Here is a 22,315-nt window from a genome sequence, read left to right as displayed (position 1 = left end):
GGCCTCTGTCTCTTCTATACAACACTAGTTTATGTTTTCTGATAAGTTTCAGTCTACATAATCTCCTATTTTTTTTTAATTACTTTTTCAGGAAAGACCACCCAGTACAGTCGAAGGTTCAGCTTTTCTTGCATCAAAATAGTCCTGGGCTCTGTCCTGAAAATTGGAAAATTTTTCTTCCAGTATATCCCAGTATATCCATATCTTGAAAGTTTTTGTTCATTCTTCCTATCTTGTAATTAAAAGTACTCGTTTGACGACATAGTCATTAATTTCATCGCCTTTTCTTGGGCTATATTTAAATTAAGGCAAGCATACCTTACTTGATGATGGTTCGGCAATTCTAATTCTAACAACTAAAGCAACTGGTGTCTTACTCAGGTGAAAGCTGACTTCGCCATGGCTTTGCCTTGTTTCAGCTTTTCAAGCCGTTCTGACTCGTCTACTGTAGTCCCATCCAGTTCTTCTATATCAGTAAGCTGCTTCTCATCTCTTGCAACAGCCTTTGCCATCTTCGACCTAGTACTTGTGAGGACCTGTCTCAACCAATTCAATTTATATAGCTTCGTCACAATCAGTATTCGCTTGCTTCTTTACCAAATCTTCTTAGTGGTTTTCAACAATGTTGTGCTACCAATAACAGAGTAAAGGATTCTTCACACGACGTTTGACTGTTATAGTGATTTTAATTTCTTCCCGACGACTAGATCAATAAGACGACAGATTACAAAAGAAAACACTCTGTATATATTTTGGCCGAAGATAAATCATTATGTTCAGTTTCTCCAGTCATTTTCCAGTAACATACATTCATTGTACGATTTGTGCATATTTTATTTCAAATTTAAGGGTTCAACTGCGGCAAGCGTCATTTCAAAATAAAATTATAGAGCCTCTTTACCATTCATTACTCTTTTCCTTTCAGTCGTTGTGTAATCACGCATTGAAATACATTGTACTGTGTCAGGGGTAGAACAAAATTGCAGGAGTACTCATCTTAGTTACAGTAAACTGTTGCATTGTGCATGTGTCTGTGGATATAGATGACAGTGACGTGAAAATAGTTCATAAATAATGTCACTAGCAATGCTTATCTCATGTCACGGTAATAAGCTTACTTATCTTCAGCAACTCGACAACGTTCACTACAATTTACATTGTAAATGATAACTAACAGAGCTTTATAAATTTTGGTTTCTGTTTTGACTATCTAACCGTAGTTCTTACTGCCAAACAAGAGGAACATATCCATTATGAACGAAATGAGTGTCGTCGGTTGAAAGAATTATTATGAATATTATTAGAGGACTTTCGCATTTGATGAGTACGATTCAGGTTAAAAGAGGCTGTAATCTAAGTTGAAGGAAAACTGTGAATTCAAGATATGATCTTATGTATTTCAACTGCCAGCCTAAATGGTAGAACTTGGGATTGTAAAGGAATATGGCCAGGGTTAAACCAGCCAGGTATACAGTATATTATATAATTCATAAAATGACTCTAGCATGTACACCCCATTCTTACTCAAGTAGAACCAATGAAGTTACGTGATAAAACCCGTGTCATAAATCCTACTAGCACTAAAATATTTAGAAAACTTGATATTAAGCCGGCTAAAAGTATCTGTTATTCTTTTTTCTCATGGTGAATATATTGTACTTTCTCATTCAGCTCCATTTAAGAGTGAGGTTACTGGATTGCTGAAATTCTACTTTCTTGGAGAATGGCGTTTCATTTGTGATGAGAACTGGCACAAACAAGATGCACTTGTAGCATGCAAAACACTGGGTAAGAGAATAATTTTTATTCGCGACTTTCTGTAAAGGAATGGTTAAGGCTTAATCTCCTCAGAGTTACACGGTCTGTGGTTCTTTGTTCAGATTGATATAAACCACTTTGTGAAATAATGTCTAGTACGAAGCGGCTATTTTCTCACTCATATTTTTTTTATCAAATCTCCTGTCCATTATTATATATGTACCACAGTTTACTTGCATCGAAATGCGAGCGTACTACCGGTATTTTCACTGCAGTGCAATACCAAAAACATTAAGCCACATCTTTATGTTAATGAGTATTTACCAATTTTGACCCGGAACTATTTTTGTTTGTAAACACAAAAATTGTCTACAAGATTTAATTTCACTTTGGTTCGACGCTAGTTATCGTAAAATGGATGACATACCGATAAAAAAACCACGATAAAGAAAACTGCATGTACTTATCGTAGTGTGAGGATGACTTTTATTATCCGGAAGAGCAGTTTGCCGTCAGCGAAGCAAAACCATTGGCAACGGGCGACGTCGGCGCTGCCACAGTTACGTGTGGTTCGATACACGGTGGGCGCTGTGCCACGGTGGCCATCATGCATCAAAACACACGTAACTGTGGGCGCAGCGGAGCCAATTAAACAGTTAAAATTTTCAGAGACATTTTTGCCAGTAGTTTTCTCACCGGACATTCCCTGAAAGGGCTGCCGCCGAATACACCGCAGCACTCGTGCAAATACCGCTAGTACGGCGCGCTTGCATTCACAGGTCATCGGGTTCTGTCATATTATTCTTCTTCTGTACCTGAGTTCTATAATCATATCGAAGTGTTATTAATTGTTCCTTCGCTTGCAAATAAGTGCCTTATTTGTAAACTAATAATCTTTTACTGTTCATGATCTTAAATCATTATTCACTAAAAGAATACTTCAACGATCAAGTAACACACGACAGAAATATACAAAAAAGCAAACATACAAAAGAAAAAAATGGTACGCCCATGAAGGAAAGACACGTGAAATTTTTACATTGTGAAAAGAAAAAAATCATAGTAAAAAGAACCTTTATAGGAGAATACATAACATCTCTTTCACTTTGGCAATTATATATCGATAAAAATATATGTAAAATAAAGAACGCGTTTCGCAAGTTTGCAAAATGATTTTGTAAATAAGCACATTGCATATTGAGATTTTATATCTAGACATAAACCAACTAAGACACCAGCCTAGATTTTGTTATACATACCACTACCTCCTCTTACAATTTAGTACCTGTTTATAAACTAATCTAAAATAGTCTACTTTTATCATGTCTAACTAATTTAGAATTGGCTGTTGCGTTTTCGTAGAATTGCTGATCCTAGTGACTGACACTATTCTGCAAACAGACGTTTTGTATGCTTCCGTTGCAGGTAAAGAAACAAGTGCAATAGCATTGCATAATCTAGACCCGGACGCGTCGGCAAACATATGGATGACAAATGTTACATGTACTGGTAGTGAGAATAACCTCATGCACTGTGGTTATGATTACACCTTCTCTTGTACATCTAACATGGCAGCTGGCGTGGCTTGCGAAGGTATGTTTGAATATGATAAGATGCATATACACTTTATTACTTGCAAACCCCTTGCAAAAAGAACGTTAGACGTCGTTGCTGCGAGTCAGGGTATTTTGCAGACATTGACAGTTTGTAGATACGAACAGCAATACCTATTCATTTTGTAAGTCTGGTGATTAATACATAATTTAGGAAACAGAACTATGTCTAAGTACTACGTAATTGTTAAGTACTACGTAATTTTGTCCTTGTTGGCTTTAGATCCTCCCACGTATGACGTTTACTGGCCAATGGGTGTTACTTCACCTTCAAATGTGAAAAAGACCATGGAAAGTGTCCTTCACGGAAATGCACAGTTTGAAGAGGTTGATAACTCTGAAGCCATTTCACTTAAAACTGGACATGACTGGGTGGATCTTGGTAGTTTACCGAGAAGCTGTATTGAAGACTTTGAAACGTGCGGACCCAAATTGTTTACATTGTCATTTTGGCTGAAAACCGGTAAACTTGAATGTGATCAACCCATTTTAGAAATTGGAAGTGATTGGTCACATGGCGGAATCACCTTTGAATATGTTCTGGGTCATTTTCAAGTAACTCTTAGACACCGAAATCTGTTCTGGAGAGTTAATATGTATGGAAACTACGAACGTTGGTCTCAGTTGACATTTTCCTGTGAAGCAAATAGAGGTCTCCGAGTTTTTGTTGATGGTCAACTAGTTGCATCGGATACTGTTGGAAAGAGCAGGACTTCATTTGATTTGGGTTCAGAGTATAGACTTACGCTTGGGAGTAGAAAACAGATGCGTTGTAACGAGACGATGGAAATTTACCTGGATGAGCTACACTATTTAGAAATGGAAGCAACATCACAAGGTTAGTATATATTTTTTATCTAGGGCAAAATCTACCTGTCATACTTAGTTTTCTGCAGGAATCAAAAGTTCATGTTCTCAGCTCTTTACAGATGCTTACAATGTTGGACATCGTATGCTTTAGCAATAATTTTCGGTAACTGTTATACCTGTAACCTCCACAAATGTAATAATCTCCACAAATGTAATATCAACCACAATTGTAATAAAATGCACCCATAAATGTAATATCGCCCATAAATGTAATAAAAATCAACCATAAATGTAATAAAAACACCAACCACAAATGTAATAAATGGTAACCATAAATGTAATAAAAAATCACCCATAAATGTAATACTTGTCAACCATAAATGTAATAAATCTATTTTGTCATTGCAATTGAGGAATTAGCCCTTAAATATTGATCTTTGTAATAAGGAAAGCAACTCTACACATTATTCATTTCTTAATTGTTTGCGTTTAGTGTGTTTTGCATATTTGAAAGTGTATTTTACGTTTCCCTGTTTTGTGTACAGAACTGACTGGCCATGGCTAGACACAGCTGTAATCTGAGTGTCAGTGCAGTCTCTACTCCAGAGTGGGGAAGACTGTATAACACTACGATCCTTTAACGCCGTTTTTTCGAAAATTGCCGTACTTTCGTAATCAATCTTCTCAAATTCGTCTTCAGTGGATAAATTGTGTGGAATAATCGATAGATTGTCTGTATTCCCATGTTATCCCATTTGAAGTTTGTTCCTTCACTAGGGATGCCAGGATGTCTAATTTTGTTCTACTGTGTTCAAGGTAGTGTTCGTATTGTTTTTTACTAGATTGAAATATATGTTCTCGTCAACATGTTTTGTGTCGTAAGTTTCTGTTATAAGGTTTTATATTTCTCTGTTATTTGTTCTGAGTCATCTGTCATAAACTTTGTGTGGTATCACTGGTTGACGAGTTATTTTGACGCTTCCTTATTATGTAATTATCAGTGTCTGGAACTGCTGTTCCACTTCCATTATCTAACGGTTTGATCAGTACCTCGCCGTTTTCTGATAGCGTTCTCAAAGTATTCTATTCTGTGTTTCGGAAAGGAAACCTAGTTTCAGGAAAGTATGCAATAACATTACACTAGTCTTATTAAAGTTATTATTTACTCAGGGCATTGATAAACAAATGATCACATATGCAAGTTCAAGTTTATTACATTCATGGTTAATTTGATTATTACATTTGAGGTTGCGGGTTGTTACATTAATGGTTGACTGTTTTATTACACGTGCGGTTGATTTTATTACAATTGTGGTTGATATTACATTTGTGGAGATTATTACATTTGTGGAGGTAACAGTTATACCTAGAATAAAATGTGTTTTTCAATAGAAACCCATAAATTGACAAAAAAACTTTCATTTGCTTACAGATGCTTACAATGCTCGACATTATATGCTTAAGCAATAATTTCTCAGTAACTGTCATACCTGGAATAAAATGTCGTGTTTTTAAATAGGATCCCATAAATTGACCAAAAATTTTCATTTGTTAGAGATTTATGTACGAAAAAAATGTTAAAGCTCTATAATATACTACGAATGAGACTTACAAGGATAGTCCATCCAAATTGCATCAACTGTATACAAGTTTGTTACTGTCAAAAAAGCGTTTATCATTACTTTTGCACAAAAAGTGCAACTCAATGAAGTTATAAGTTATACAAGAAAATGAATGTTAAAAATCAGGCAATATCGAGCTTTTTTAACCTACCTGTGTGGTTAAAAGATGCTGTAATCTAAGCTCAAGGTAAGCTATTGTCTACCTCCGCAAAGCAGAGAGAGAGAAATGCCCGAATGAGGACGTAACATTTTCGGGTTGTGGTGCATTTGCCAGGAGGTCCGATCTAGGGAGTCATGTCAACAACTTAGATATAGACATGCCTGCCTATTTTCAAGACTATAATTACAGTCACGTGCAAGTTTTTGCGTGTGCGAAGACCATTTCCAATGGAAGGTCTTCTTCGTCAGTTTGACGGTCCATAATCAAATACGGGTTAGGAAAAGACTTCAAAATGATGCTGTGCCACAAAACTGTTGAAAAACGAATGCATCGGCGAAAAAGAGGACATCAAGGACGAAAGAGTCTCCCTAACAGAACATAGGTTTATAGATAGGAATATTTATAATTTTTCTGAACCGCTGACAGTTTGTTGTGATCACCTTTCTTACAAAAAATTAACTTATTATTCTTGTTATTTGAATGACATTGCATTGGTATTGCAAATTAACATAATAAAGTTTGCGTGATCAGAACGTTTTATTTTTGCGCGGTCATGTTTCACAACATCAACGCAACTAGATTCACGACACCAGAATTTATCCATATTTCGAAGAAAAACTTAGCATCCAGTTGTAACCTGTACTGCTTCCTACAGTAACTAGTACTGGTGGAGCAATGTTCCCTAATTTTACTTCATGTATTCGTCCGAAACGCCAGGTTATAAATCCTCGAGTTCGGGAATCGCTGAATTGTGGTTGTAAGGTTGAAGGCTGGGTGTATCCATAGCGCATTAGCTAAAGACAAACCCCCTAGCAATATCCCCTAACTTCCTAAAAACAAACATGATACGTTTACCATAAAAGCTGATGCATCTTTGTGGAATTCCGATACGTGGCGCTTCAACACCGCAAAAATGGTGTCATACAAAACGTTTTATAAAAAATAATTTTTCGGAGAATAAGCAGCACGTTTCTCAGCTTTTCATCATAAATGTTACACAAATAATCGTCTTCAACTTTTAAATGCAGGTTAATATTTTGGTCGACTATCCATTTAATCTCTTGTTAAGTTGTTGAGTGTCATACACCTGATAACAAAAAAAACCTTTAAGGTATCTTATAGATATTCGTCTAAATGTCAAATCAGAAATGAATATACTTTATAATTGCTTATTTTTAGTTCTCTCGCATTTAAAATATCCTCTCTCTGTATAAATGAAAACAAAAACACGGAGATAGTGTCCAATTTACATAGACTGCTTTCATGTTATTAATATTTCTTAAACAATATCCACCTATGTTTTTACAGCTATTGTAACGAGACGTGACTATATCATTGGCTTTAACTTTAAATTACTAGCGTCATTTTTTATCTTGAGATCAGATGTTGTGACTATTCCTTATTTAGAAACCAAGAACTTACAAATGTAGTTCTTATAATAATAAATAATGTTCGCTATTATACAGGAAATGTTTAACCTCCATTAGAGTAAATCCTCTAATTAGACACGGCTAGGCTGTTGGCAAGGAAAAACAAAAATAGTGGGCAGATGTTGTGACTGATCTTTATTTGTAAATATGTTAGGGTAGCAAATTTGAACTGTATGGTATTCAGAGCAAACAATTATTGTCCGAAGTACGTGTGCAAACGTACTGCAACTTACGTACCAATTTGCAAAAAAATGATGCAAAATAGTCGATGAAATCTAGAAACATCACTCATCACAGGTATTTATCACAAACTCTCCAAGATTAAGGTGGTTGAAAGGCTATTTTTGCACCAATTCTTTTCTCAGAGTTAATGTCAAGTTTCAAGTGTTAGAATCAAGATATTTAGTTCAAATTTTCAGGATAACTCCCTTAGTTAATATTTTCTCCAAAGAATATAAAAATTGTATATTTGCAGCCATGATTTTGAAATATGACACCAGTAAATATTAAAATGTAATTTTTCATATTTTTTTTTACATATTTGAATTTAATAATAATTGGATAGTATTAATATTACCAAATTAGTTATAAATATGTTGACACTATTTATTGTAAGATTTGAACGGCAGGATTTGTAAATAAAATTTGTTTTTATGATTTTACATGGGTTTATATATCAAAAAATTATTAAAAATTCTTTCAAATTTCAAAATGTGATTTTTCAAAAAGTACTTCAAATACAGGAAATTGTGCCATACAAATCTTATCTGTAATCTTGTTAATAGGCTGTAAAAATTCCATGTCCATATCTCATTTCAAAGTTGGATTAAATTGGTATACAATTTATGTAGGAAACTGTTATTCTGTCAAAAATGTTGAAAACAAGCCATATTTGCACCCCTCTTTTGAAGTCATAGAGCAGTTTTTTTGGTTAATCTCACTTTTGACACCTCTTTGACACTCAAAGAATCTAGAAATGCGTTTACAATAGCAGTCACTCACTCTGAATGCCAGCACTGCCTTGTCAAACTTTCCTGAAAAACAGCAAATAATGACTTTCCCTTTTCAAACATTTTATTAAAAGCTAGGGGACCTCTACCATAGTTAATACACTAAGGACTCTCCAACTTCTTCTTATTTGGTCAGTTTTTCAGAAGTTTTAACAGGCTATAACTCTGCAATGCCTTTGTGCCCAAATGTCTTGTTTTTTTATTCCACAGAGAATGTTGACTACTTTTATATTTTAATAGTTTTGTTGAAATTTATAACTGACGCTCTAGCCTTTCCAACCACCAAGATTAATCTCGCCATTGATTCGATATCTCATCCACGTTTTCCTTTGATTGTTTTAAATGTCCTCTCACAGCCCTATTTGAGGTTTCCTTTCCAATTGCTAATATCGCTACACTTTCATCGTTTATTTTTCAGAACCAATCAATATTGGATTCGGAAAATATACCACTGTTAAAGGCAACACTCTGATCGCAGAAGAACGTGTGACCACAAATAATGCAGTAGATGGTTTGCTGTACACACACGTGACTATTGACATACGAACTTATAACAAAAAACTTGAGATACAATTTGGAGAGCTCCGATCTGTATCTCATGCTGTTATCGTCACTGCAGGTAAATATATTTTTCATACGTATTTAACATTTATATCTTATTGAATTTCTTGTATAGAGTTCAGTTTTGATACCTTTGGTTAACTTCATATGGTTAATGATTGCCTTGGTACATTTCTGTCACAGTAAATGTTTTCATAAATAGATCATCCTGCGCCTCTAAGTAAAGAAATTACATCGACAGGCTTTTTTGGCAGTCAGGTATAATATCTAAAAAGATCTTTTGGAGTTATTTCCAAATTGTACGTGGTATTTTCGAAACACTATTGACATCAATTCTTAATATAGAAAGTCCATATCCCTGTCATGGATTTGACCATGACTTTTGCCCTGTGAGTATTTCCTGTGTTTGTCAATTTTCCGATGTGTGCTTATTAAGTTAGTAAATATCAATTAAGGGAAGTATGATTTAACATCGTGGTTAAATATGACTTTTGATTTTTAATCCAGGTGATCGATGATCTGTTTGGCTTTGAGGTTAAAATAAACAAATGTAATGAACTACAGTCATTACCAGAAGTGTGCCTACAATTGAACAATGTGTGAAAATATTACACAGTTATCACTTTTTTTATAAAACTTACAAAGCTTTGCAGTCAGAATATTCTGACGTGCATAGAAGTAAGGCCACTAATAAATTTATGTTTTATATCAGTCATCCTATCAATTTTTCAAACAAACTTAGATTGTTCGTACATCTTAATCAAATAATGTACACCCCTTGACTACCAAGGCCAATGTATTCCTATATACCAGGCCCCTTATGTAAATATTGATAAAATCTGGGGTGTGGTCATTGCATGAACATGCTTAGAGTAAAAATTAAGTAAGTACCAATAAACCGTATATTTTCTGAATCAGCATGAAATTTCCCACTTTTTCATACATAAATTTTGTATTTCCAGGTCACGTGACTGATCACATGACACGTCATGTGACCAGAGTTGGCAAAGAATATGAATATTTGAAGCATCAGGACGTGTTTTGAATCCATAAATAATGCAAATTTGAATACAGTTGCAATTTTCATGGCATTGTCTTTACATATATGTAATAATAACTACCCTTTACTTTATTTATAGATGTTCCTATTTAAGATTTTTCTCACAAAAGGCAGAGTAAATGAACCACAAACATCAGCATCTGACATGATTCTGTATTTGAAAATCAACACATTTTATATTTGTAAGCACCTGCTTTATGTCTTCCTTGCAGAAACATGCATCTAAAATGGTTATGATTTATCAAAAAATATTTCACAATATTTAAAAATACATTTTAGGGAACAACATATCACATGACTTAACACATGACCAGTCATGTGACCAGTCATATTGATAATATGGCTGCTATAAAATTTCACTGGCTTATAGTAAAAAACAGTATTTCCTCTAGTTTCATTCACAAATATTGCTGTTAATAGAACATACTTACATATAAATCATTTGTTTTCAATAAATAAACATTTCATATCATTAAAAAAACCCCCATAAATATCTTCGCGATCGTCTGTACTTCTGAAAACTGTAAACAATCAGCGCAACGCTTCAGTGATCAGACTGACCTTTCAGGGTCGAGGTCATGGGTCACGACATTTGCTTCCGGATTTTGGCCATACTCGGACGTACGGGGGCGCAATCACATTCTGGCCAGATCGGAATACATCAATCTAAGTTGCGCTGCGTGCCGGTGCCGAAATTACGGGATTTTTAGCGACAAAAACGAAGCAAATACGCCTATTTAACTGTGCCGGATATTTCCGGCACTCAAGGTATATGGTAATTCAATATGGCGCCGGAAATATCCGGCGCCATAGGTAGTTTAAGGATTGAGTACTGTATTGGTGTAAAATTTTTCCACTTGGCTCTTTCTATGATTTACTTTGCTGTTACCTAGCATATTATTAATCTGATCAATTTGATCTACATACGTGATCTACATGTTTGCACTACAACATAATGTATTTGCCAACTTTCAAATTCCAAGGGCCAGTAAATGTGAGTTGAGAATTTGTAACCATTTTGCATATTTTTTTGCTTTTTTAGTACCTCTCATTTATTCAATTTGATTGAACAAACATGCATCTATTAAAGCGTCACTAGAGGATCACTTCCATTTGCGTTACAGGAATCAAACATTTTGATATAATTGTTTTACCTTTTTTAAAAGATTTATCTTGGCTTATGTGCAAAATGGTAATTTTATAAACTTTGTTTGCACACATTTATATTTGCATCAACATAAAAATACACTTTCCGAAATTTAAGGCCCCATGGCCAGCACTTTTAAGTTGGCAATTTTGATAACTTTTGCTCATTTGGATATCAGACATTCTATAACCTTGATTTGAACAAACTGTTCATTACAACTTCCCCGATGCTAACTTGACACCTATTAACGCCTGTTAATCAGATGCGAAAAGCGCCACCTGTATGCATTTCGCGGCGAAGTGTAAATGAAGTTAGTTTGCTCACAGTATTAGTTAATGAGGGGATTATTGACGATGAATTTTCTGGCCAGCATTATGGCAATGCGGACCTTGATATGCTCACCCTCAAGTCCTCAACATGATACGGACTATGGCTGACCCTTACCTCCATGGGTTGACCCAGGGAGCTTGAAAAGGACGTCTCTTGCTTGGAGGAGGGACTGTCACGCGTTGATAAATCGATACCGGTTTTGGCCGTGCAATGCAAGAGTACATTGGCACCTGATTATGTGTACCATGGAGGTAGTAGCTCCTACTACCTCCATGTGTGTACCTAGACGTGTATAAATTACCAGTGGTTTATACAGCGGTACAACGTATCGGTGTAAGCATGGAGCCAGATCCGTTTCTAGCTCCATGGTGTAAGACTACGACTTTATTTTTGGCTGACTGCACCAGCGATGGTCCGCATCAAACAGTACTACAGAAGAAAATTTACACCGCAAATTTCCATGGACTTTTTTCCATTTTTTTGAAATCACATTATACCTGCACTTATCGTGAAGGCTCACTTCTCAGCCGTAAAACATTAGTTAAAGCTAGGTTTTCATATCAGTGACGTGTGCATGTGCGCAATTTTACTGTTGCTAAAGAGTGTCGATCGACCTTCTGTGAATGCTAAAACACTTCTCCGAGCCATAGACCCTCGAGGGTCTATGTCCGAGCATAGCATCAATAACTTGCAATGTAGTAAAGTAACATCCCCGGAAGATTTTATTTTCTTACATTTTGATCCTGCATACCCTCTGCTTGTTGACAAGCAATGAAGCTAACGAGCGTCCTACTGTTCACCATATCCTTGCCCCGAAAACGACTACGAGGCAGATTATTTCAATTTTTCAAATTTCCATGGGAGAGAGTGGATGTAATCAGATAATTTTCTGGAACTACCAGGCTATGATCACCTCATCCAATCATTACCCGTTTTCCGAACGATCTCTTGATATTAATTTAGTGTGTCATATTCAAACTTTCACTTTATTACAATGCTGAACTTCTTTCGAGAAACTTAGAAATAAAGATCGATTATTTTTAACATGTGTACACGCCAACGAGATGCTATTGTTTAGCAGGAGCGGAGATTAAACCCAGTGGGTCATGGATGCCTTCTGATCTGAATAAAACGTTGGGTATCTTTAGAGCGGCAGTGTTTCACCATGAAGGCGCGACTTTGCACAATTTTTAAATATCGGATATTTACTATCTAGTATCGAAGTTTGACGATTTCGGGACAAGTATCGATACTAGAATGAACTGCGGTTGTTTCATGGGAAGCCGCGTCTGTGAAATCGACGATATTTAGGATACCCGATTTGGGAACTCTAATATCGATTCTAGAAGATACTAGAATTACTTGCCCTGTGCCTCGGCACGCTGGATCTGTGAAATCTCCGATATTTACCCGATATTTATCGGCGATTTGGGGACTCTAATATCGATACTAGATGATACTTGCATGACTTGCCTTGTGCCTCGGCACGCCGGATCTGTGAAATCTCCGATATTTACCCGATATTTCTCGGCGATTTGGGGACTCTAACATCGATACCAGACGATACTAGAATGACTTGCCTTGTGCCTCGGCACGCCGGATCTGTGAAATCTCTGATATGTACCCGATATTTATCGGCGATTTGGTGACTCTAATATCGATACTAGAAGACACTAGAACTACTTGCCTTGTGTCTTAGCACGCCGGATCTGTGAAATCTCCGATATTTACACGATATTTATCGGCGATTTCGGGACTCTAATATCGATACTAGACGATACTAGATTCAGTCAAATCACGCGTAAATATCCGATATATCGGAGATTTCACCACCTCACAGTTCTGGCCAAACCCGACTTCCAAGGACTGACTCTAGCTTCGATACTAGACGATACTAGATTCAGTAAAATGGCGCGTAAATATCCGATATATATCGGAGATTGCACCACCTCAGAGTTCTGGTCAAACCCGACTTCCAAGGACTGACTCTAGCTTCGATACTAGACGATACTAGATTCAGTCAAATCGCAAGTAAATATCCGATATATATCGGAGATTTCACCACCTTACAGTTCTGGTCAAACCCGACTTCCAAGGACTGACTCTAGCTTCGATACTAGACGTTACTAGATTCAGTGAAATCGCGCGTAAATATCCGATATATATCGGAGATTTCAGCCCTTTATAGATCTGGCTAAGCCAATCTAATTTCGATATTGTATAGTCTAGTAGCCGTAAATATCGGATATCATATAAAAGTGAAATGTCGCCTTGTCCTCTGTTTCACACAAACGAGATCGTCTTTGTCCGACAACGGAAGTTGACCGGGCAATTCATTTCGCAATCCAGTTTCTTCCAGTGATTGTCATTCGAAGTGTTTTTTCACAAAGGAACAAGCTATAAAACTTCTCGACCAGTATTTTCCATCAGCATAAATAAAAAACAGACAGACAAATAGCTAGATAGATAGATCATGTGGGTGGATAGATAGATTCTCTTTGTGACAGCGACTGTGTATGAAGATAAGACAGAGAAGATACATGTAGATGGACAAAGAGACGAAGAGAAACAGGGAGAAAGGAAGCAATCATTGTTCGCCGCGTTCGTTCAGTGAAATTTAAAATCGACGGAGGCTACGCTACACAAACAGGACTAAAATACCAACATTTATGTGGAAATGGAAATTTAAATTTCATGGTCACTGTTTTGGCCATTAAATGATAAGATTTTAAAGTGCAGTAACATAGGATGGGGATTATGATATTGGCGTTGGTTGCCTTTCAACGACAACTCGCAGTGAGAGATATCCTTGTTTTCGTGAAAATTGTCTTCCTTCAGTGACTGTCACTCTCACTGTGTTTTTATCTTAGGGGACTTTTCAGACATAACATGTACCACCGGTAATTGCAGTTTGTATAGCTCTGTTCAAAAAGGAACGCAGTCCTCGCTTCTAGCGTTTATGCGGTTTATGCTGGCATAATTATGTTTATCTAATTTGAATACAAAAGGCTAACAACGTAAAAGCGAGTTCTGTAAAAAGCATGCGAATCACTACCAGAGGAATAATTTCGACACCTTTTCATGCTCCACGAATCCATCATGAATGTCTATCAAATGTTGTTTCAACAAATTTTGCAATATTTTGATGCATTATTTAGACAAAACATGATCTAACCTTTCGCCAAGGGCATTTGGCGAGAGATAAGCAGCATGGACCACGTGATCCACTGCCGTCCGCAGATAGGATTCAAAATTATGGTGAAGTCACCGTGGTTTAATGACCAGCTCGTAAATATCGTAGTCATGAGCGTTCATCTTACACTTTACACCCTTTGATGCAGCAAATACTGAGTCCGAATCACCACAAAAACAAGTAAATCAAAGTCCGAACCGAAAACCTTTATCTACGACTGAATTCTTAACATCATTCCGTTCGAGGCCCGCGGCCCCCTCATTATCACTGGCATAAAAAAATCGGCGTCATCAAGGGACTCTCAATTTTGTATTTTTATATTTTTTGATTCGGATGTAGCTTTACCTACACTTGGCTATTTAAAAATTGAATTCGTTCTCCACTGCTTGATGTAAATGTTCTGCTGGGAGTGTTTGAAGACTGTGAGACAATCGCAATTATCGCCTGTGTTGTTTGCTGAATTAGCAACCTCAAGAATGGTACAAATTTTCATTACGATTTTCTTCTGACGGAAGTCCTTGTCTGATTCAAAACGTTTGATAATACGATTGTGACTGGCGAGGCTACATCAGGATGCAATGCACTCGAGTCGAATACATAGACAATGTCTCTGTTTTTTCTTGTGAGGTGGGATGAGGTAAGGTATACAGCTGCCGCTATGTCGTCATAAGTACGGACCGAAAGAAAGTAGGAGTTATACTTGTAAAATATGAACTTTAGTAGCAGTCAAGTTTACAAGCTATAGAAGTCGAGCGAAGTCTGCACGCCACGGTCATTCCACTCGCTTGTGGAGTGACCGTGCTTACGTCGTTCGACCATTTTCAGCTTTTGTGCTAGATGTTGGTACAATGAAGCGTCTTTTCCGTTCTTTTGTACCGATGTTGCATGCATCGCAATTGCCACATGGTGTCAGAATTCGAAAATACCACGAAACCACAGTCCCTTGTAGAGGGACTGTGACGAAAATAATATTCAATCAAACTTTACAGGAGAAATAGTTGCGGTTTCCACACACTGCCTTGTATGCAAATGCTGTCGTTTTGATTTTGGTATTATCGATGTGTACGTGATTCACACCTTCCGACCGGCTTAGCATACTAACTTACCCCGAAATTTCGGGGTTGCATACATGGCTAGTTAGCATCGGCGAAGCTGTAATGTATTCAGTAACTGTTAGAATTGTTACTAAGCTAATGTCAAAGTGACAAGAAAAGTAATTTTTGAATTTCGAATAATTCACCACTTCATCTTAATTTTTTAATTGCATTTAAATTGTGATCAAGTTGAATCCTTGCCAAAAGATATATCTAGTTTAAATACTTATGTTTATTAACATTTCGGTATTTTGGCAATAAGCGAATTCTCTTGATCGTTATATGCTTCTTTTTGGCAAAACAAACTCCATTATTTTAACATTTTTGAATTTGCCGTACATGCGGTACATTTTGCGGCCATTGAACTGTTAGAATATTAAACCTTACAATGTATATTTGAAGACATCTGGGAAATGTGATTTTCCCAGAGGGTTCCCAAAATGTGACTGCGGGCAATTTCTTTGATGTAGACAAAGGTTAATGATGTTATCATCATCATTTTCATCATGTACACATTTGAGCCACATCACATTCTGATAACGACTGACATACAAAAGTAACGTATCGTCACAGAAAGTAGCTACTTCCATAGCATCTTTGCTTGCATTTCATCTGCCTCGATCGAAACGATGCTGTTCCCTCTCGACCTTGCTAATTCTACGAGGAAGGAGGATTGGAAAAGTGTTCAATGTACATTAAGAGATTTTTTGTTGGAACAAAAGGGCGCCCGAAGAATGGTATCAATGATATTTCTCTGGGAAAAATCAGTTGTCCTCCTGTTATGACTCATCAAATTTAATCCTAAAAGTGAGGTAACTTACACCACACAGTTGTCGCCATAAATCCATTTTCACACTGAGTTTTATATGGTCGACACTTTTAAAAAGTTGAAAGTAAAGCCATCCACAGCGAAACTGCAAATGACCCCAATCGTGACAGAAGACGTATCACTTTTGTTTGTAGTAATGCATTAGCTTTAGAACACCCTTCTTAGCAAGAATCCCGGCCACGGGTAGTCCCATATTCTTTAGTTTGCTCATGTACTACAGATGAAATGTTTAAATATACAAGTGAGGGCTCTTCTGTGGACACTTTAAACTAACATGTCGCAAAATAACACAAAGCATTTTACAGCAGACATATATTTTTTGCATTGGACCATGGTTTCATTTAAGTACTGTCTTTTGAATGCTTTTCGGATTGCCTATTCTTTCGGTTATTTTTCAAAAGGCGAAATGAGTTCATGGTTTCCAAATGATGCTTTGTACTCTTCTACATAATAATCGGTTTTGGTTTAACCATGTGATTACTACAGTGTCGACATTTTCATTTTTACGATAGTCGGCGCTCTTGCATTGTAGTTTATCATCGCAGCAACCCAAGTTTGTATTGCATCATTGAAATAGTGTACTGCCTGGCCTGGCAGAAAATTCTTAAAAGCTTGAACTGGTATATGTATGCACCTTTTCAATCTGATATGTAGCTGATAACTGCTGTGTTCGAATACTGTGTAATTAGCAATTTGGTTTTATATTCCCTAGCCCGGAATGCTAGAATTAAGTGGTTCGTATGAGGCTTGGTTAAATACTTTTACGGCAAATGTCACTGGATATCTTCAATGGCAGTATTTGCCTGTTTCCTTACTTTTAAATGTTTTGTGTTTGAAGCGCATAACTTTGGAGGGGCTATGTTTTTGGCTAAATAAGATACGTACATGCATATAGCAGTACACATTTGTTGCTTAGTGTGGCACCGTCTATTATTGGTTTTGCAAATATGATATCATTGACCTTGGCATGTAAGTTTTGTTAACAGTATGCTAGTTGCTGTAAAAGGTTAAAGACGACATGTTACTGTCCATCCCTGTTGTCACTACTGCTTCCTTCATCAGTGCTGTTACTGCAGGTGTTAGTGTACTACTGATTATGTAGAGCAATTGTTAGCCAAGTGCCAAGTTACAATGGCCGACAGTACTACACTGTAAAGTTAAGTGTTCAAGGATAGAACACCAATTAAACACCTTTTCGTAACACTTTTTGAACGCGTCTAGACGTTCAGAAATTTAACACTACGTTTTCAACCAACGTTCAAGTTTTGAACACACGTGTGCAGATTTTGAACACTATGTGTTCATCAGATCTAGACATTATATTGAACACATGGTGTTCCATATCTGAACACACGTTGCACATTAAATGTGTTCAAAAAATTGAACGCATTTACGCGTTCAAAGGGCTGTAACACTTTTTTGAACGCATGGACGCCGTTCAACGATAGGTGTGTTAAAGGATTGAACACATGATATGCACTTGTTGAACACATTAACTTTTGGCGTTCAGGGGGTATTCAAGCCTGGAAATAACATAACGGACCACTGATATTCAGTAAAATTATTTTATTCTAAAATACACAAAAATAGTTGAGTAAAATACAATTATTTAGTGTAAAATGGGAAAATAAACACGGCCACTTTGTAAAGTTTGTCAGAGGAAAACACCAATGGTGTCAACACTTTCCTATCAAAACATAAACAAAAGAAAATCTTTATAAACACTGTCGATCGTTTTCAAAATATATGAACAAAGTAATGACAAAACAGGTTTAACTTCAATATTATGGATTACGTTATATGTTCATACTTGTAAAAACGTACAAAAATATCTGTTTTGAAAAAGCTCAAAATTTGGCTTACTTATTGTGTTGAAAACACGTATTCGTATGAAATGTTGGTTTTTTCAACACCAATATAGCAATACAACAAGCGACTTAGACGTCGAATGAGCTCGCAGTGTTATGTAAAGGATCTCTGACAGCTCACTTCGGGATGGCCTCACCAAAGAATGGGAAAATGGCTGCAAAAAATACACAATTGAAGATTTCACCATGATTTGGACATATCAAATTGAGATCGTCCCAAAAAACAGGTGTAGCAAATATCAAAGCTATCAGACGGGTAATTTTCAAGATACAAATTTTTTGACCAAAAATGGTAAAAATTGACCCCAAAATAAAAACTTGCAGATTTCATAATAACTCGAATATATCACATTCTGATAATTCCCTGTCTTAAAAATGTCTGAAATGTCTTTTATGTCTCAAAAATACAAATTTGCATATTTCTGCATCATTTGAACAATCTGAAAAAGCCATCCGCAGAGACATGTCAAAAATATCAAAGCTGTTCATTAAGTAGTTTTGAAGAAGATTTTTAAAGATTTTTTGACCAAAAAGGAAAAAAATTGCCAGGAAAAATAAAAATTTGAATATTTCATCACAACTAGCACAAATTTTACGAAGGTCATTCTTAGGGACATGTTTACCAGATATTGAAGACGTCGAACGACCAGTAAGAGAGAAGAATATTTTTGCCAAAACATAGCAAAATTCGCCTCAAAAATACAAATTTGCGTATTTCATCGTAACTTGAACATATATGATTAGGATAATCTCTGGGAACCTGTACTCCAAATATTAAAGGAATCGTACAAGCCGTTTTGAAGAAAACTTGAAAAGCTTGGGTTGTAAAAATTTGAGGACGATGCCTCACATTCACCTATTAGATAAGCTCTGCGTCGCTAAAAGCAAAGCTAAAAACAGTAACAAAATCGAGCTAGAACATAAGATGTGTTGATCTACAATACAAAATAATCTAAGATTTGGTAGCAGACTATGGTCAAATAAATATTACTGGAGCATAAGCCTTCAAAGACGTGACGTGTCCTTCATCAGATGCAAGGGTCACCTCTGGTGCAATGAAGAATTGAAGCAGAAAGCGACAGAAAATTCAGAGTGAAAATTTCAGAAAATTCAGAAATTCAGAGTGTACATTTTCACTCTGAATTTTCTGTCGCTTTCTGCTCTAATTCTTCATTCCACCATTGCATATGATAAGGAAGACTACATGTATTTGAAAACTTATTCTCCAGTAACATTTAGTTGACCACAGTGTTCTACCAAAGCTTAGATAAATTCAGAACAAAAATACAGAAACTTATCAAAATTCAGTTACTGACCCTCGGACGTTTAAATCTACATTAGAGATGAACTGAGGTTTTCAAGCTTGTTTCCAGGCAGCTACTTGTACACTCATCTTCTTCAATTTCTGTCCCATCAGTTTCTGTAATAACTCTTCGATTACCAGGTAAATCCAACTTCTCACATCCTGAAAATAATGCAACATTAGGTAATATGGCGACATGAGACTTTAAATGAAAGACAAAGTGGCCTTATTAGGTTAAGGAAAGGGGGTGACTTTGGTATACAGTGCCTCTTTTCGATACTGTTACAAAGTATTGGCTTCTTCTTGTCATCAACTGATGAAAAGTAAAAGAAAGGCCAACTCTCATATGCTGAAACAATATAGTGTACACTCTGCGATGTTTAACTAATGTTTTGTGATTACTAAAAGACATGTGTTAGCTGTGATTATGCAGCGGTGCGTGGCATATCGATCGCGCTCCGGTCAAGGGTCATCGCCACAGTTTTGCGGTGATGACCCTTGACCCGAGTGCGATCGATACGCCATGGCCAAAAACACCGCTGCGTATTCACATCTAGTGTATGGTATACCAGCCACTGAAAGAAAAAAGGTTTCTTCACGTATTTTAGCTATTCCAAAGTACTACACAAATAATTTCGAAGGATAATAATACAGATGCGTCAAAATTCAACACCTTTTACTATTTTGGAGAGAAAACTTACCCTTTCTGGTCTTACAAGAAAATGTCGCAACTTCCGTTTTGATGCATGACGCGATAAGAAGAGGCACCAAACTTGACACTAAGGAGAAGAACGCCTCTTGCACGCCTATGTTAAAATTAAAACGTTGGTGGTTTTCTGATTTTCTTTTCCAAATTTCAAAATTTCAACCCGTAATAAACGTGTAAAATTATTTTGTATACTTTCTTTTTTAGAAAAAAACATGATTTCAGTAATGTTAGACCGGAGATATTTTTCACATAGTGGGAAATTCGTTACATAAAAATCCGTGTACTTTTGCCTAACAGCGATGCGGTAGTAAATTTAATATAGCCATAGTTAAGTAAAAACCACTAAAGATTGTTAATTGTTTTACAGTATTGCAAAATTTCTGTAATGCTGAGTTTTTGAACACTTGAAGGAGATGGTTGTTAACACTACGTGTTCAGGTTTAGAACATCATTGTTAATAATATGAACACTAGTGTTAACAATATGAACACTATCCGTTTGAACACCGACATCTACATTTTGAACGCGTAAAGACGCGTCTGGCGTCCGCTATTTTTACAGTGTAGTTTTGCCATTTTCATGTGACAAATATTTCTAGATACGTTTGTTAGAAGAGTTTGATACAAGGCGAACTTTTACTCAAAGTCAACATGCATATTCTTCTTTCAGAGATACCACAATCACTTGAGATATTTGTCGGTACAAGCATCAAGACAGAAAAACCATGTGGTGAACATTTTCATGTTGAATCACACAGTGTTTTCACACAACATTGCGGCAGAAGCATTTTGGGTAGCTTCGCCATTGTCAGGAAGCCTGATGATCAACGTGATATGGATTATTTGAAAATAAGCGAAATTCAGTTGTATAGTGGTAAGTACTTTCTGTGTGTTTTAAGCTTTTATAGGAAATTCGATCATGTCATTAAATTGACCGTGTCAATTTGCTAATTTCAAGTTCAGCTTACATAACCTATTGACACGTACATTTACTATTGGATCGGATAACAGTTTAGAGACAAAGTGGAAAATTCAAAAATATTCTTACTGGGACCTTAAATGTCTGTGTTGCCAATTAGATAGAGAATAGAGATAATTTGCCAATACGACCTGTTGGCTTAACGTCAAAGTCGAAACGGGCAAGTTCTTTTGATAATACAATTGGAGATATCGCAGAGCTTTGTACGCTATTTTAGAGAAGTCGATTCACCCATGTTTTTGTTTCTGCAACACAGACCCATCATATATTGGATGTACTGAAGATGTCAAAGATAGTCATTTGACGCCATTGACAACCAACAACTCATGGGATTGTAGGGCAACTTGTGCAGATAAAGGATTTGTGCTTTCTGGGCTTTCAAACAAAGGTTATTGTTTTTGCAGAAATGACCTCAGTGACACAAGCCAGCGCTCAGGATGTTGTCGTGTGTTTCTTAGGTATTCCAGCGAGGGTTCGTTGAAAGAATATAATACTTCAGAAAACGCGATCAGTTGGTTCGATTCTAGCAACGTTGTGAAGGAAATGAAGAACGCCGGTATTACTGATAACGATATTACAGTCCTGTGTCAGTCATTTTCGGATCCAAATACTGAATTATTCACACGCAAACCTTCGATCTTCCGTCAATTTGATTTAATTATTTGTAACATATATGTGAATTTCTCGGGTAATTTTGATATGAAATTGCGTGTACAAGTCGACTTTCTTAACACTGAACATCGACTGAATGATGTCTTACAGACAAATGCAGATTACACAGTCTCAGTCTTATATAATTCCAGTGGTACACAAAAAGTTAAAATCAGAATTAGTAATCCT

The 22,315-nt window shown here is 36.4% G+C and overlaps 1 protein-coding gene across 1 annotated transcript in view; it reads left to right on the top strand.

Moving 5' to 3' along the window:
• LOC139141525 (uncharacterized) overlaps positions 1–21,956 on the top strand; it is a 42,443-nt gene extending 20,487 nt beyond the window's left edge. Inside the window, exons 9-14 of the mRNA XM_070711118.1 lie at positions 1,672–1,788; positions 3,184–3,351; positions 3,595–4,209; positions 8,822–9,022; positions 21,167–21,370; positions 21,880–21,956. Coding sequence (XP_070567219.1) covers positions 1,672–1,788; positions 3,184–3,351; positions 3,595–4,209; positions 8,822–9,022; positions 21,167–21,370; positions 21,880–21,956 — 1,382 coding nt within the window. The remainder of the gene's footprint in view (positions 1–1,671; positions 1,789–3,183; positions 3,352–3,594; positions 4,210–8,821; positions 9,023–21,166; positions 21,371–21,879) is intronic.
• Positions 21,957–22,315: the final 359 nt, after the last annotated feature.

Source organism: Ptychodera flava, chromosome 10 (genome assembly GCF_041260155.1).
Source record: "Ptychodera flava strain L36383 chromosome 10, AS_Pfla_20210202, whole genome shotgun sequence".
NCBI classification, from domain to species: domain Eukaryota; kingdom Metazoa; phylum Hemichordata; class Enteropneusta; family Ptychoderidae; genus Ptychodera; species Ptychodera flava.
The sequence above is the reverse complement of the archived record's forward strand: the minus strand, read 5'-3'. Positions and strand labels throughout refer to the sequence as shown.